General features: G+C 46.1%; 1 protein-coding gene across 47 annotated transcripts in view; it reads right to left on the reverse strand.

Annotated features, from left to right (window-relative positions):
• Window positions 1-8,944: 8,944 nt before the first annotated feature.
• Window positions 8,945-16,640, reverse strand: part of TFDP2 (transcription factor Dp-2) — a 189,478-nt gene continuing 181,782 nt past the window's right edge. For 46 of the 47 annotated variants that reach the window (XM_084989887.1, XM_084989908.1, XM_021069563.2 and 43 more), the window contains 2 exons: window positions 15,053-15,158; window positions 8,945-14,837 (listed from right to left, as the gene is read on the reverse strand). In XM_084989887.1, coding sequence (XP_084846013.1) covers window positions 14,654-14,837; window positions 15,053-15,158 — 290 coding nt within the window. In that variant the 3' untranslated portion in view covers window positions 8,945-14,653. Of the gene's footprint in view, window positions 14,838-15,052; window positions 15,159-16,640 lie in introns of those variants that run through there. The other variant, XR_014824056.1, reaches the window with a different exon arrangement.

Consider the following 16,640-nt stretch of genomic DNA (forward strand, 5'->3'; position numbering starts at 1 on the left):
CTGCTGAATATTCCTGAGAGCTTTGCTTCCAATGTCCTTCCCCACAACAAGCCACCTTCACCCCTGTTTTCCCAGGAGGTCCTCCAAGAACTGCGGTCAGGTCTGACCCAGATTCTTATGGAGACTTTGCTTTGCCCTGGGCCCCCGTGCATGTGAAAGTCTGTGTGTGCCTTTGAAGACTGGGGAGTCTCTATTACCCCCAGTCCTATGGAGCTCCTGTGCATAAGCCCCACTGGCCTTCAATGCCAGATGCTCTGGGGGCTCTTTCTCTCAGTGCCAGATCCCCACAAGTGGGAGTTTGATGTGGGGCTCAGTACTCTCACTCCTGTAGGTGAGTCTCTGTGAACCAGTTACTTTCCAGTCTGTGGGGCTTGCGCCTGGGAGGTATGGAATTGCTTATATCGCAAAATAGCCCCTGCTATCTCTTCATGTTGCCTCCTTTTTGTTTTCTGGAGCAGGATATCCTGGCTCATAAACTGCTAACTTTCCTGGTGGGGAGAGAAAGGGTACAGTATGCAGGGGCCTGGGCTGGTTGGAAAGGCACAGTCAGGTCACTGGGAGAGTGAGTGCTAGAAAGGATTTGGGTGACAGTGAGTTCCTTTGCCCCTGCACTTCCTTCCCTAGAGGCAGTGTTTTTCTCCTTAAATCAGCTTATTTGCTCCTACCATCCAGCCATACAAATGTCTCACTCTTTTCTCCATGTTGTCCTCTTTTAACTCCAACATAGGGCAAAACATAGGGTGGTAAGAGGCCAATCTTTTTTTTTTTTTTTTATAGTTGATTTACAGTATTCTGTCAGTTTCTGCTGTTCAGCAAAGTGTCCTAGTTATACATGTATAGGCATTCTTTTTTTCACGTTTTCCTCCTATCATGTTCCATCACAAGTGACTGGATATAGTTCCCAGTACTATGCAGCAGAACCTCATTGCTTATCCACTCCAAATGCAGTAGTTTGCATCTACTAACCCCAAGCTCCCAGTCCCTCCCTCTCCCTCCCCCTTCCTCTTGGAAACCACAGGTCTTTTTTCCATGTCCATGAGTTTGTTTCTTTTCTGTAGATAGGTTCATTTGGGTCATAAATTAGATTCCAGATTTAAGTGATATCATATGCTGTTGGTCTTTTTCTGACCTCACTTAATATGAGAGTCTCTAGTTCCATTTGTGTTGCTGAAAATAGCATTATTTTGTTCTTTCTTATGGGTGAGTGTAGTCCATTGTGCGTATGTACTACATCGTTTTTTGGGGGGTTTTGTTTTGTTTTTGTTTTTTGCTTTTTAGGGCCACACCCATGGCATATGGAAGTTCCCAGGCTAGAGGTTGAATTGGAGCTATAGCCGCTGGCCTACACCACAGCCACAGCAACTGGAGATGTGAGCCGCATCTGCGACCTGCACCACAGTTCACTGCAACACCGGATCCCTGACCCACTGAGCAAGGCCAGGGATTGACCCGCATCCTCATGGATACTAGTCAGATTCATTTCCCCTGAGCCACCATGGGAACTCCCCATATGTCTTCTTTGGAGAAGTTTCTATTCAGGTCTTCTGCCCATTTTTCAGTTGAGTTGTTTGGTTTTTTTGCCATTGAGTTGTATGAGTTGTTTGTATATTTTGGAGATTAAGCCCTTGTCAGTTGCATCATTTGAAATTTTTCTCTCATTCTGTAGGTTGTCTTTTCATTTTTTTAAAGTGGTTTCCTTTGCTGTGCAAAAGCTTTTAAGTTTGATTAGTCCCAAGGCTTATTTTCTATTTTATTTCTATTGCTTTAGGAGACTAACCTAAGAAAACATTTGTACGGTTGATGTCAGAGAATATTTTGCCTGTGTTAGAGTTTTATGGCATCTTGTCTTATGTTCAAGTCTTTAAGCCATTTTGAGTTTATTTTTGTGCATGGCATAAGGGTGTGTTCTAGTTTCATTGATTTACAGGCAGCTGTCCAGTTTTCCCAGCACCACTTAATGAAAAGACTGTCTTTTTCCCATTTTATATTCTTACCTTTGTCAAAGATTAATTGACCATACGTGTTTGGGTTTATTTCTGGGTTCTCTCTTCTGTTACATTTGTCTGTATGTCAGTTTTTATACCAGTACCACACTATCTTGATTACACTGGCTTTATAATATTGTCTGAAATCTGAGAAAGTTATGCCTCCTGCTTGGTTTTTGTTTCTCAGAATTGCTTTGGCAATTCTGGGTCTTTTATGGTTCCATATGAATTTTGGGACTGTTTTTTATAGTTCTGTGAAGAATGTCATGGGTAATTTGATTGGGATTGTAGTAAATCTGTAGATTGCTTTGGGTAGTATGGCCATTTTCACAATATTAAATCTTCTAAACCAAGAGCATGGGATATCTTTCCATTTCTTTGAATCCTCTTTAATTTCCTTGATTCATGTTTTTCAGTTCTCAGCATATAAATCTTTCACCTACTTGGTCAGGTTTATTCCTAAGTATTTAATTTTCTGGGGCGTAATTTTAAAAGGTATTGTGTTTTTATATTCCTTTTCTAATATTTCATTGTTAGTATACAGAAATGTGACTGATTTCTGAATGTTAATCTTGTATCTGCTAGTTTGCAGAATTTTCATTGGTCAGTTTGAATAGTTTTTTGTGTGGAGTCCTTAGGGTTTTCTATATATAGTATGTCATCTGCATAAAGTGATGATTTTACCTCTTCTCTTCCAGTTTGGAGAAATTCTTTTGTTTGTCTGATTGCTGTGGCTAGGACTTCCAATGCTCTGTTGAATCAAAGTGGTGACAGTGGACATCCTTTTCTTGTTCCAGATTTTAGTGGGAAGGCTTTCAGCTTTTCTCCATCAAGTATTATATTTGGGGGAAAAACTGTAATTGTAATGTATACATGTAAGGATAACCTGACCCCCTTGCTGTACAGTGGGAAGATTAAAAAAAAAAAATCAAATTACGTAACTTAATTAAAAATACTTTATTGAGCCTTCAAAAAAAAAAAGTATTATATTTACTGTAGGTTTGTCATAAGTGACTTTCATTATGTTAAGGTATGTTCCCTCTATACCCACTTTGGTAAGAGTTTTTATCATGAATAGATGTTGGAAGGAGCCCAGTCTTTCAAGCTTGCCCACACTTTGGCCAGGTTATTCATGCTGAAGGCAAGAGCACTATTTGGTTATTCAGACTAACCAAAGGTTCAGCATAAAAAGTATGTAGTTTACTTAATATTCATTCATTCACTTATTTGTTCAGTAAAGATTAAGAACCTATCATTAGGAGTTACTGTCATGGTTCAGTGGTTAACGAATCCAACTAGGAACCACGAGGTTGCAGGTTTGATCCCTGGCCTCGCTCAGTGGGTTAAGGATCTGGTGTTGCTGTGAGCTGTGGTGTAGGTCACAGACGCGGCTTGGATCCTGCGTTGCTGTGACTCTGGCGTAGGCTGGCAGCTGTAGCTCCGATTAGAACCCTAGCCTGAGAACCTCCACATGCCGTCGTGCGGCCCTAGGAAAAATAGGAGGAAAAAAAAAAAAAAAAGAACCTATCATTATATATGAGCTACTAAACCAGGCCCTGAATTTACAAAGATCAGTCCATGTATAACAAATGAATTGTAGGCTATTTTCAGAGAATTTCTAATTCTGAGAAACAAAGATTTTCACTGGGTTCCCTCATACTGACTGTGAAGCTTGAGAATTCCCATTTCAGGTGGGTGCTGGCCTTTGATGCCTGAGCCTCTGAGCTGCAACCACCCTCCCTCCTTCCTCTGCCTCAGACACCATTCTTCAAACATGGGTCCCTCAGACAGCCACAACCGCCACAGGGTGAGGTGCACACACGCAACACACACACACACACACACACACACACACACACGCACACACGCAGAGTATCTTATCAGAGACAGGAGGTCAGGTCATGATGTGCAAAGTATACCCCCTACTCTCCCTATGAGTTTGCCAAGAAAGTGGGAGTTCCCATTGTGGATCAGTGGTAACGAATATGTCTAGTATCCTTGAGGATGTTTGATCAGACCGTCAACGCAGAGTGTGTTAACACTATGTATTGAACATGAAAAAATCCTACAGAAAAATTAGAATTTTTGCAGTTCCTGCTGTGGCTCAGCAGAAAAGAATCTGACTAGCATCCATGAGGATACAGGTTTGATCCCTGGCCTCGCTCAGTGGGTTAAGGATCTGGCATTAACTTGAGCTGTGGTGTAGGTGCAGGCGTGGCTTGGATCTGGCATTTCTGTGGCTGTGGTGTAGGCTGGCAGCTGTAGCTTGGATTTGACCCCTAGCCTGGGAACCTCCGTATTATGCCCCAGGTGTGCCCTGAAAAAAAAAAAAATTAGAATTTGTTAGAGGATTGTGGATAGGAATTATTTTATGGGATTTGGATATATACATATATACACCTATGTAAAGAAATGTCAACTAAAATTTTTCAGATGGCAGCTCATCCAAAGTCATCAATCGAGTAGGCTTGTCTTATCTCGTCAATCAGCTAATGTGTACCCTGCAGGGCTTTAGCTCAGAGACTCCCAGTGCAGCAGCTGGTATTAGTTGAGTGTTACAAACAAAAACCGAAGCAGAGCACACCACTACCACACTGGAGATTGCGCTTCCAACCAGATGCAGCTGATGCTGGAGTTTTCGCCTCTCCCTCAGCTGCTGCTGGTGGACAGGCCGGGCCCTCCAGCACCTCTGTGGCCCACATGGCTACTGATATGTGGGTGTTGCAGTCTTTTCATTTCCATGCTTGTTTTGGCTATGGTATTTCTCCCCAAACATTTCTCCCGCCCGCTCCTTGTCTGTCCTTTGTCATGACGACTGGGAGTGGTCACAGCCTGCCCCAGCAGGCACCTACCTCTCTGGCCTAACCCCAACCCTGCAACATACTCATGCTTTTGCCCTCCAGGCTCTGAGAAGCCTTTCAAAGGGGAGTCAGGGTGGGGAGGTCATGAGGGGAAATTCTCTCTCCTCAGCAAGCAGATTTTTTTTTTGGCCAGGCTTGTCTTTGACCTGCACAATAAATGTATAGGCAAGTTCCCTGGCACAGGCCCAATAGGGAGGTACAGCTGCCCTGATATTGATCCTTATCCAAGAGGTTTGAGAAATGTCTTTTAAGAAACTGTCTCTGGAAGCCCTGGAGAAGGTGTTCTCTGTCTTTGAAGACAAACTCCTCCTGCAGAGGTCTACATCCAGGAGCCCATGACTTTTGAAGCTGCCTGCTTTCTCTGCTGTGCTGCAAGGGTCTGAGTCAACAACTGTGGTGAAAGTAGCAGGCAGCCCCACAGCCCCACGCCCTGCCCTTCCTTGCCTGCCTGAGGGGGTGGGAGGGTGAAGGGACGCTAATATTCCTCGTAGAAACTGCAGTTTGATGGGCTGCATCTTATTCCATGCCTTTTTTTTTTTTTTTTTTTTTTTTTTTTTTTGCCTTTTCTAGGGCCACTCTCGCAGCACATGGAGGTTCCCTGCCTAGGGGTCCGATCAGAGCCGCAGCCAACGGCCTACACCACAGCCACGGCAACGCAGGATCCTTAACCCACTAGGCAAGGCCCGAAACCTCATGGTTCCCAGTCGGATTCATTAACCACTAAGCCACGATGGGAACTCCTCCTTACATGCCTTTAATCCAACTTTCAAGGGTAGCCACTGGGCTCAAGTTTTGGTTTTCGTTTGTGTGTGTATGTGTGTGTGGGTGTGGGTGTGTGTGTGTGTGTGTGTGTGTGTCTTTTTGCCTTTCCTAGGGCTGCTTCCTTGGCATATGGAGGTTCCCAGGCTACAGGTCTAATTGGAGCTGTAGCCACCGGCTTACACTGCAGCCACAGCAACACAGGATCTGAGCCGCGTCTGCAACCTACACCACAGCTTACGGCAATGCCAGATCCTTGGTTTTGGTTCTTAAAAATAATTTCCACAAGTGTTTTTTTGGGGCTGTGCCCATGACATGTAGAAGTTACTGGGCCAGGGATCAAACCCAAGGCACAGCAGTGACCTGAGTCCCTGCAGTGAGAAGGCCAGATCCTTAATCTGCTGCACCGCAAGGGAACTCCTCCACCAGTTTTGTTTTTTAATTTTTTTATAACCACACCTACAGCATGTGGAAGTTCCCAGGCTAGGGGTCCCATTGGAGCTGCAGCTTCAGTCTACACCACAGCCATGGCATAGATCTGAGCCACATCTGTGACCTACACAGCTAGTGGCAACACTGGATCCTTAACCCACTGAAGCCAGGGATCAAACCCACATCCTCGCAGACACTATATGAGGGTCTTAACCTGCCAAGCCAAAACAGGAACTCTCTCCACAAGTATTTTTGAAATATTCTTGTTCCCATCTTTAACTGTTAATAGTGATTGATAAACCAAATCTTGATAAAACTTGAGGCAATGGTTCCTATTTTTTTTATTTTATTTTATTTTGTCTTTTTGCCTTTTTTAGGGCCGCTTCCCGCAACATATGGAGGTTCCCAGGCTAGGGGTCCAGTCGGAGCTGTAGCCGCTGACCTATGCCAGAGCCACAGCAACGCAGGATCCGAGCCGCTTCTGCAACCCACACCACAGCTCACGGCAATGCTGGATCCTTAACCCACTGAGCAAGGCCAGGGATCGAACCTGCAACCTCATGGTTCCTAGTCGGATTTGTTAACCGCTGCGCCATGACGGGAACTCCAGTGGTTCTTTTAGATGATGGCAGGGTGGCAGCAGCTCTGCATGCAGAAGTACCCACTGCTGCTCCAGTGGCAAGAAGGCCTGGTCTGCACCCCAGTGACCATCAACAAGGCAGGCAGCACCTAAATGTTCTAAAAACACCTTCTGTGAAAGCACTATTGTATTCAGGTTGAAGATCCAATACAAGCCTTTGTTTACCAGAGATCCCAAAAAAAGTATTTATTAGCAGAATCTGAAAATCAATCCTGTGGAGATGATCCCTTGTTTAGGACCATCATTTTCAGGCTTTAATGCACACTCTTCTCAGGATTTCTAATTGAATTCTGGCTCTGGGGGCACGTCCAAGTGCTAGGGCATGAAAACAAAGCTCCTGACCTCAGTACAGTGGGCGATATTGTACTTGAAGCCCTTGAGCAAGGCAGAAGACAAGCAAGCAAGGAGGAAGTGGTTGGTGATGGTTGCTGTGCCCCAGCAGAAAAATGCCAGAAAGTGACTGGCATGAAAGTGAAAGAGCAGTTATGACAAATTGTACTTTGCATTCAATGGGATTGGTTTCACCCACCCTGACACAAGCCTTCCTTTAAACCACAGAGATTTCCTGAAAACAAGTTTCAGCAAGAAGCTGGAAAGCCCTCTCAGGAAGAAAGTTGGGCTGGTGGTGAGCAGTGAGCTCCTGCGCACATGGCAACTGTCCACAGAAAGAACACACAGAGCCCTCTTCCCAGGCAACAAAGCGGGGAACGTTGGAGGTGTCTGGGCTTAAGCAGGGAGAGGAGCCTGTGCTCAGATAAACAAGACAGAACTGGAAAAGTGTGGAACAGCAGAAGCAATGCATCCGCCAGAAAGAATGGAGTAGGAACCGGAAAAAGGCAGGTTGAGTTTCGTCTTCTGGATACGTCTCTCCTGGTCGAAGCCGTCTTCTCCCAAGAGGCAAAGAGCCTTGTTACCAGAGTGGAGCCCAGCTCATCATGAAGCTGTGTTTAAGTAAACAACTCCTTGGGCTCTGCTGATATCTTCCCCCTGCTCAGCAGTGTGGCCAGTAGCTATGTTAATGGCCACCAGCCGTCCTCAACACGCTCATGTGGCCACAAGAGTGAAGGCACTTTCTCACGGCCAAATGGCCCTAAGAAATACCGAATTCCCATTGTGACTCTGCGGATTAAGAACCTGACATAGTGTCCGTGGGGAGGCAGGTTCAGTCCGCGGCCTTGCTCAGTGGGTTAATGATCCAGCGTTGCTGTGAGCCGCAGTGTAGGTTGCAGACACGGCTTGGATCTGGTGTTGCTGTGGCCCTGGCGTAGGCCGGCGGCTGCAGCTCCAATTAGACCCCCTAGCCTGGGAACGTCCGTATGCCACGGGTATAGCCTTAAAAAAAAAAAAGTAGCTACAGTAGGACAGAAGAAGCAGAGAAGACATGATAGCAGTTCAAGCTCACCACCCCAGGAAGTCCTTGGGGTAAGAGCTGGGCACTGGCTCCCCACTCCAACATTCAATCATTTCCTTAACCAGGTCCTAGAGTTTAAGACGTGGCCCCATTCTGTGATCCCCAGCAGCTTCAAACCCTCCTCTGTCCACATGCCTGCCAAGCACCCAGCTCAGACTACATGTTATGACAGCCTTAACCAGGGCCCCTTCCTCTCCCCAAGATGTTTGAGCAGAAGAGGAGGGTGGGGGGCTCCTGAGGCCTGGGAGCACTCTACTCATCATTGTAGCTGTTCCCTCTGATGCTGGTTTGGTTAAAGGGAAGAGACACGTTTTCCCTAAAAAACTATTCAATTCAGTCATTTCTACATTGCTGTAAAGTGACCTTATAAAGGTCTCTAACAGAAAACCTTTAACCATCTGACACATTTCCATCCCAGGTGAGACGTGGAACATGACCTATGAGTAGAGCAGGGTGAGGACACAGTTGCCAGAGGAACCATCCAATGCCATGGGGCACCTGAAGCTGAGAAGGCCCTTCAGATACCCTGAGTTGGGGCAAAGAGGCTGGGCTTCTCTACCGTCTCCCTGTTTGCATGTGGTGTGACCTCAGTGAGGAAGCTCCCTCTTGAGGGCAGTTCCTGTGGGAAGGGCACGGCTGGGGCAGGGGCTGGGCAGGGCACCACAATATCCACTAACCCTTCCGTCAGCCTGCTAATGATGAGACTACTATTTTTTTTAATTATTTATTTTTTCTATATAGTACATCTCATTCAAATCATAGAACAGTCTGATAACATTTTTTCCTCAAGTACAATTTCAAATGCTTATTCTTTCCTTCTTTTAATCTTACGTGATGGACAAAGGTACAACACTAATGGGCAAAAACCATCACTCAGTTTATTAAAAATACAGCTTCCCAGGCCCAACCCTCAGAGCTTTAGAGTGAGCCGCTGTGGTGGGTCCTAGGGATGGAAAATTTAGAAACTCTCCCTCCCCCCCGTCATTTATGCCGTGGGTGGTCCTTGAACCATCCTTACCAGAAACACAGATTAGGGCTTGTCCATTACCTATTGGAAGCAATTCAGAAAATCCAGGAATAATTAAGTATACAGAAATAGCTCTTCTATAAAATTTCCATATAAAAATAATGGTATTTATTTACAAAGTTTGAGATGCTACAAAATAATACATCATATTAGGTTAGGTACATTGATCTAATAAAGTCTACATTAGGCAGGTCGGATATGGTGTTTGCATTTTCCCCTTATATCTCTCATTTCAATTGCTTTAAAGCATGTGGCACCATGATGTTTCTCCTTCATGCAGAAAAAAAGCAACTAAATTTCCTGGAAATAAAACCTGATAGCATATGATCAGAGTAGGACATCTCCAAATGACAAGGTGAACTAACTGGGGCTTGGGGCTTACAGCCCTTCTTTCTGTCTAACAGGATGGTGACGGCCAACAGCCGCCTCGAGGAACTCAGGGGACTGAGCTGCCGCGGTCCTCCAAGCTCCGGTGCGGCTGGGTACTTCCACTTTTCAGGACACTGGATGGTTGAACCCGCCATGGCACTACTGGGCAAAACAGAACTGCAGTGTGCTCAGCAAAGCCTTAGCGGAAAAGAATCTGGGTTCCCCAGAGACTTTTCATATGAGAAAAAGTCTTGGCCCCATTGGGGAGCAACCAGAACCATCACTAGTTATCAGATGGTGAAGATGGCAAATGTAAGTGACAAAATGGTGAGTTTGAAGCAACAAAGTGATGACTGAGGGACAGTTCCTTGTTAGGTTGAGATGGAAATGGACAGAAATAAGCTAGCATGGGATGAGAGGGGCCAGGAACCTCCAGTGTGCGTGATGCATCTGCCCGGGGGAACAGGTTTCTTCCCAGGTGTGACTAAGCCTGGACCTTCTGAGCTGGGAGGTCCAGATCTGAGAGCACAGCCTCACGCTGGGACTCCTGAGCCAAGTCCCGCTCCTGCTCCTCAGTTGTTTAGCACTTGTTGTGACAGGGGGCTGATGCTGATCCAAGAGCCCTCTGGAAGGGCTGTGGTGAGGGCCTGGTTTGGAGGAGGCAAAGTGGCCCTCACAGGAAGGAGATTCTGGGTGTGGTGTGGGCCCTGGCAGACGGGCTGAGGGGCACCGGGCAGGTTTAGCTCTGGGTTTGCTTCATACACCTGAATGAGTCGGGCAGAAGAGTTCTCAATTCTAGGCCCTTGGTGGAGAAGGGGCGAGAACTGCCCCTGTTTCAGCTACACTGGCTTCTAAGGCAGTTCCAAGCAAGGAGGAACAAAGTCCCCGCTGCTGGAATAGCCAGGGGTCAAGACAGCATGAGATTCACGGGCTTTGTGTAAAGAACGATGCAAGATTCTTTCTGAAAGAACAGCTGCGCCGAAGTAAGTGAATACACTTTCTCCTATCTCAGTACGGCTTTTCAGGACACTGCTAAGTGCCCACTGTGCTCATGGGCAGTGGACCTTTGCTGCCACTAAAAGCTTCTGTACTTGCCAAGGATTCCTGGAGGGGCGAAGTTTTGTGCCCCTGCTTTTTCTTCCTTAGCACAGCATGAGTGTGGATGTGGGTGGGAAAACTGGATCCTAAAGGTTATTTAAGCACAATTTTTCAGGGACAACTTGGCTCATTCCTGAGAAATGTAATTAGGTGGGCAAGTAGCTTGAATTTCTTAGAAAAAGGTAAAATCGTAACATCAGACACTTTTTCCTTTTGAGTAATGGTGTTTGACTTGAGTGGAAGTTAGGCAACCGAATAGGACATTGTATGCACTGTGAACCAGCGGGCAGGGAGGCCGGGCTGAGGCTGAAGCCCTGGCACCACTGTGGGTCCCGATGCAAACATGTGAACCATCTCCCTGGCTGGGCGCCTGAACTTGGGAACCTACCTGGGGAAACGGTCCTTAGATAGTCTTTAGTGCCACTAAAGCCGGTCCACGTGCAGGGTAAAAGGTTCTTTTATGTATCGGATATAAAAAGTAGATTTTTATGTATCTAACAACTTGTAAAACTAGAACACCTAGAAAAGTTCCATTTCTAATCACTTCTCTATCGTGTAGGTTCGATCGGAAGGTAACAAAGCTAATAATGAGAACCTCATGGGTTAGAATGTTCTTAGTTTATGGATACTGCTGGTAGTGGTTTGTTTTTTTAATCTTAAAAATACCCTAATAGACTCCAAAATATATGCTCTTAAAGCTGGAACAGTGGGGCCTTAGGAGTTTAGCAGAGATTCCAAGTGCACAGTATGGGGTAGAGATGGCTTTCAATTAATTGTCTGATTCAGAACAATAGTCACTTTCTCAGGTGGCCTTCCCCCAACACCACCAGCCAAAGGCACCTTTCCCCCTCTGTCCCATGGCCCTGTCCTTTTTTTCCCTAGCACTAATCAATCTGAATGTCTTCTGCTCTCTATTCCCTCAAACACTTACTGGGTTAAATCCTCACCGCCACTGTCCAGCCCCAGCTGCAGGGACCACTGTGGCCTTCAGGTCTGTCTCACCCATGTGCCCGCCGGGAGGGGCTTGCTAGTATTAAAGGGCACTAGAAGTGAGTCACCCGTGAAGCTAACCAGGTTTCTCCCTCTGCATGTGGTTCTGAGGCACTTCCCTGCCGCCACGGACACCCACCCAGTCCCAGGGCCTACGTTATATCCAAACGTGGCTGTCTCAACAACCTGAGTAGCCCAGAGAGGGTTGTGTTTTAGCGATCAGTCAAGTTTGTGATATCTGCATGGCTCCAGTGAGCTGCTCCTTTGTGGAAAAGCTCCATCTGAATCATCTGTAGAGGCCAGTGTGTGTCTGAGGCTAACATTGGCATCACTTCCCACGTACACAGAGTAATGGTTACAGCTATAGATCTTGCTAATGAGGAGTCACTCTCTATCCCGGCGTAAAATGCCAGAAATTGCCGACAGTTTTCTCCCCGCCACTTCTACAAAACATTAACTTGAAGGGGACAAAACACGGGGTCATTATTTGTAAAGTCTGGCAGGGGTGGCAGGTGTCGCTGAGAGGTGAGGAGTCATCGTCTTAGTCCTCTCTTTCCTGGCCCCCCCTCCCCAAGGTCCCCCGTGATCATAAGGCACAGTTTAGACCAACACTTACTGAGGCTGTTTTCACCACCTTGTCGTCAAAAGAAAAGATGACATGCATGAGACAGAAGGGGAAGGGAGGCCTGGTAGGCGCCTGGGCGCTGTGAACAGTGATGTGGACCCTTCCCACCCTGGGGCCAAATGGGGCAGGCTTGCTGCCGTCTGCCTGAGTGTGGAGGGTAGCTCGAATTCACTGGCTGGTGGTCCAGTGCACTGGAAGGGTCACCACTAAAGTGGTCCTCAGGGAAAAAGGCCTCCTGAACTCCCCTCAAAGCAGAACATGACCTGGGAGGGTGTGTGAGGACATGTGCGGGTGCAAATAACCCCAAGTGCTGCTCCCGTAAAGCAGCGTGGATGTTGTAACTACAATTTCCTAACATTCCTTTTGATTTCTATATGAAATGGTACCTGAGTGATGAACTTCAGACCCAGCTACATCTGTTTAGGGGAGAAAGAGAGTAACAGGATTTCTCCTTCTAAACATCTCAATCTCGTTTTCTGCTCAGGTAAAGCTTTGTACCAGTGACGAGTCCTGGTGACCACAGTGTGACTCTGGTGCACGCCCTCAGCAGTAACCCGAACACCTCACTGAGGATCAGAGGCCACTTATGCTGAGTCTTTGGTTGCTTTTTCTTTGAAACCTGTTTTATCAGCAGCAGCAGAGAACAGAGAAGGGAGTATACCCCAAGAAGGGGTATTTTGAAGTCTGAAAAGCTAGCTGTGGCCCTTGGCCTCTCTGCATCCCTGCTGGGCCCCTTTTAAGTACAGAGATGAGAAAGGTTGGGGTTGGTAAAAGGAGAGACAGCCTGAAGGAGACCCAGTTTTAGTTGACTGTGCACCTCATGAGCGTCCAGTCAGATCGTCTCTTGGAGGCCGGTGGGCTCCTGCCCCCACCCCCAGCCTCAGAGCTGTGCCTGGAACCCAGGCTGCCACAACTCCCTCCCTGCTGAATGCTCAGTCTGCACTAGGCTTATTTCTGACAGAATGGGCTTTGTCTCAGAGGAACTTAATATTATATGTTCTTGTGTATTTATTAGCTCTTTAGGTCGGTCAGGTCCTTCTCCTCAGCTTACTGTCAGCAGGGCAACAGAGCTTTAAAGAGGCCTCAGGAGGCATCTGCGCTTCCCTGTGGGATTTAGAAAAGAAGGGGTTTGGGCTGAGCTCAGTGCTCCACCCACAGATGCTGGATGCATAACTAAGGGCAAATCAATATGATTCAAGTCCAAGACTTAATTTCCCATTATCATTTGCTCCCTTCCAAGTCCTTAACGTGAACTGAAGTCGGGGACTGGCCCTGGCAGCAGATGCTTCTGTGCTCCTACGGGGTGGGGGGGGGCGGTGTGTGTGTGTGTAACTGAGCCCAGCAGCACGGCGACCCCTAGCGGCATCCTGGGCTCTGACACCGCTGTCTGCATCCTGCTCTACTTACTGCACGTGCTCTATATTTCTGTGTTTCTGTGGAACCCTGAATATCAGGTTAGTTTGAAATGCAATTTACCCAGTAATAAACTCAATATGGTCATTTTGATTAAGGAGAATGTACAAAAGGTGACGTGTACAGGAAAACATAGCTGTTCATATTCTTGAAATACTTTTAAGACAAAAGTAATGACAGTTCATTTTCACAAATTGCACACTGGGTGAAATCATACAATTATACTACAGGGAACTGTAAGCAAGCAGTTTGGTCATGGGGATTTGTTTCTCTGTTTTAAATGAAAACGCTGTATGAAATGCATAGCTTTGATTAAAATGACAGATTTCCTTCTGTGTAAAATTCCAGATTTAGAATGCTGGCGAAAGGCAGTGCTGGCAAAGTATTTAATGCACATGGAAACGCTATTCTATTTTGGCTTCCAGAAGTAGCCCTAGAAAATTCTATGCACCAATGCATTGGCTAACAGTGATAAGTTCAGTTTGACTATCAATTATTCTAAATGTCACTTAAGTACTTGGAATTAGCGCTCGCTCCTTCCTAGAAGCCGTCTAAGGCAGCAGATGCGTAAAGCACCTTGGCTAGACTGTCAACTAGTTCAGCAGTTCAATCTGTGCCCCGAGGGTCGCGGGCCCCACCCCTCACGGCACAGCTCCTCCGGCCTGTGAAGTGGGATGGGGTGGTTCTCTAAGGAGGCTGTGTGGGTGGGCGAGGGGGGAAACAAAGTCCCCGCCTCTCGGAAGATAAATGCGCCGCATTCATGCTGCAGTGGCTCTGGGCCTCTCCCCTCCATCACCTCAGAGCACACGCTTTGTTTGCCATGTGATCTACTGCTCTGCTGTTCAGAGTTTTCATTCACACTACGTTAGCTTTCATCTCACTCATCTCAGCCTTCGTGTAATTTGCTTATTGTGTTTCCCTAGTTTTCACTGAACACACAGTGCAAACAAAGGCAAAGACTGAAGCGATCATTTCAAAAACAAGAGCTCACACTAAAAACACACATGAGCATCAAATAGTAAAACGCGGGTTTGCGCCTGTCTTTATTCTGGGGAGGAGGAATCCTCCTCGTCATCTTCCTCATCTTCGTCGTTGAAGGAACAGGGGGTCTCGCCTCGGGACTCAGAGCAGTGAGAGGCCGCACTGCTGGACTGGTGACTGTTTGGGGCAAGGAACTGCCCCGTTGCTAAGGCCACTTCAGCATCCAAGCATAACCCTTGGTTTACACTAGCAAACAATTAAAAACACACAGGCTCATTAATGTGGTACATGTTTTAAGCTTTGCAAAACACAGGAATAAAAGCACCGGGAAAGGAGGGGCCATTGGCAGCTCTGCCAGAATCTGCCCCGGGCCAGGTGGGCAGCCACATGCCAGCTCTCCTCCCCTCCAGAGAGGGTCAGGGCCTGGTGGCTCACCTTTCTAACCCCGAAAAAATACATACCTTGATTGGGACAGGGTGGCACCAGTGGTCAGGTCTAAATTTGAAACTGACTGGGTAGAATTCAAAAGCAGTCCCTGATTTAACCAAGAAGGTCCTGTGGAGATATCTACAGGAGAAAACAAAAACAGACATAGGCGCTGTTAAGTTCTGTGGCTGCTTTTGTTAAGGTCTGGTCTGAATTATAGCTGGACGAGTCTCCTGCCCCCGGAAGAACCCAGGTTTCCTCAGCTTGGAAAAAAGAAATTTCTAGAACACAAGAGGGGAGGGGGAGAGGCAGTACCGAAAGGCAGACAACAGCAGGAAAGAATTTAAATTAAAACTGATCAGACTCTCTTCATTCTTTTTTCTTACGTAAGAGAGGGCAGCTCACTGAGCAGTCATAGGTGTACAATTCCTGGACACCCGCTGGACTCGCCACAAAAGCCTCTGGCCGGGGCTGAACCAGAGCAGGAGGGGCTGAAAAAGTCAGGTCAGAGTATCTTGTCAGACAGAGAAATTTTGGCCAAAACCCTCACGCACCATCTTTTCAAGTGCCTTGTAGTGCGCTCAGGGCTACTGTTCATCAAAGACCTATTCTCTTTCCTGGTATCCTCTGCTTTATAACTTGAACTAAACCTTAAATTTTAAGAGTATCTTGTCAGACAGAGAAATTTTGGCCAAAACCCTCACGCACCATCTTTTCAAGTGCCTTGTAGTGCGCTCAGGGCTACTGTTCATCAAAGACCTATTCTCTTTCCTGGTATCCTCTGCTTTATAACTTGAACTAAACCTTAAATTTTAAGAGGCCATATGCAGTTTTTCTTGAAAGTGAGCCAGGCACTACTGTTTTAGTCTGCATAAAATATTCTGGATAGATCCTTGTAACTTTATTTTCTACAAATTTATCATATTTCTTCTATCACAACCATGACTAATTCAGTCTTTTTTTTTTTTTGGTCAAGCCTGCAGGCTGCGGAAGTTCTTGGGCCAGGAATCAAACCTAAGCCACAGCAGTGACAATGCTGGATACTCAACCCACTTGAGCCACAAGGGAACTCCCAACCTTGACCAATTCTTACTGAAATTTTACTTGTTTAACACTTATAGCCTTATCTAGAATGTTAAAGAAGGCAGTGACTGGAACATACAAGATCTAAGTGATACTAAATGAGTATCATCTTTTTCAAGAGTGAGTTTACAAAACAGGAGATAGTTAGAAATGAATTCCTGAAAGAAATTGATTTACACTGTAAGATAAGACCAAATATATGCTCAGAAAATGTAATCTGCCAAAACAAGCTTTTATTACATTCAATCGAAAGAGTTTTATGATTACTGTGCAAAAAAGAAAAGAAACCGTGTACTGGGATTGGAAACTGCTATCCTAGCACCATCTGACCAAGTGAGAAGCTTCCCACGTAGGAAAAGAGTAAATTAAATGACTACATTAATCTTAAAATGGCCTTGTGAATCTTTTCTTCACAGGCTAACTAAGGCAGCTGTGGGGGAAAAAAAAAAAAAACAAAAAAAAACCTTCAATGCTAAAAAGAATAGCAGACTTTAAATACATACAATAAGAACAAGTCGGTACATGATGAAATTAAAGCCA

Source organism: Sus scrofa, chromosome 13, assembly GCF_054392235.1.
Source record: "Sus scrofa isolate SSC_HxYL_T2T_F1_AM1 chromosome 13, Sscrofa_HxYL_maternal_Yorkshire_Landrace_v2.0, whole genome shotgun sequence".
In the NCBI taxonomy this organism is placed as follows: Eukaryota; Metazoa; Chordata; class Mammalia; order Artiodactyla; family Suidae; genus Sus; species Sus scrofa.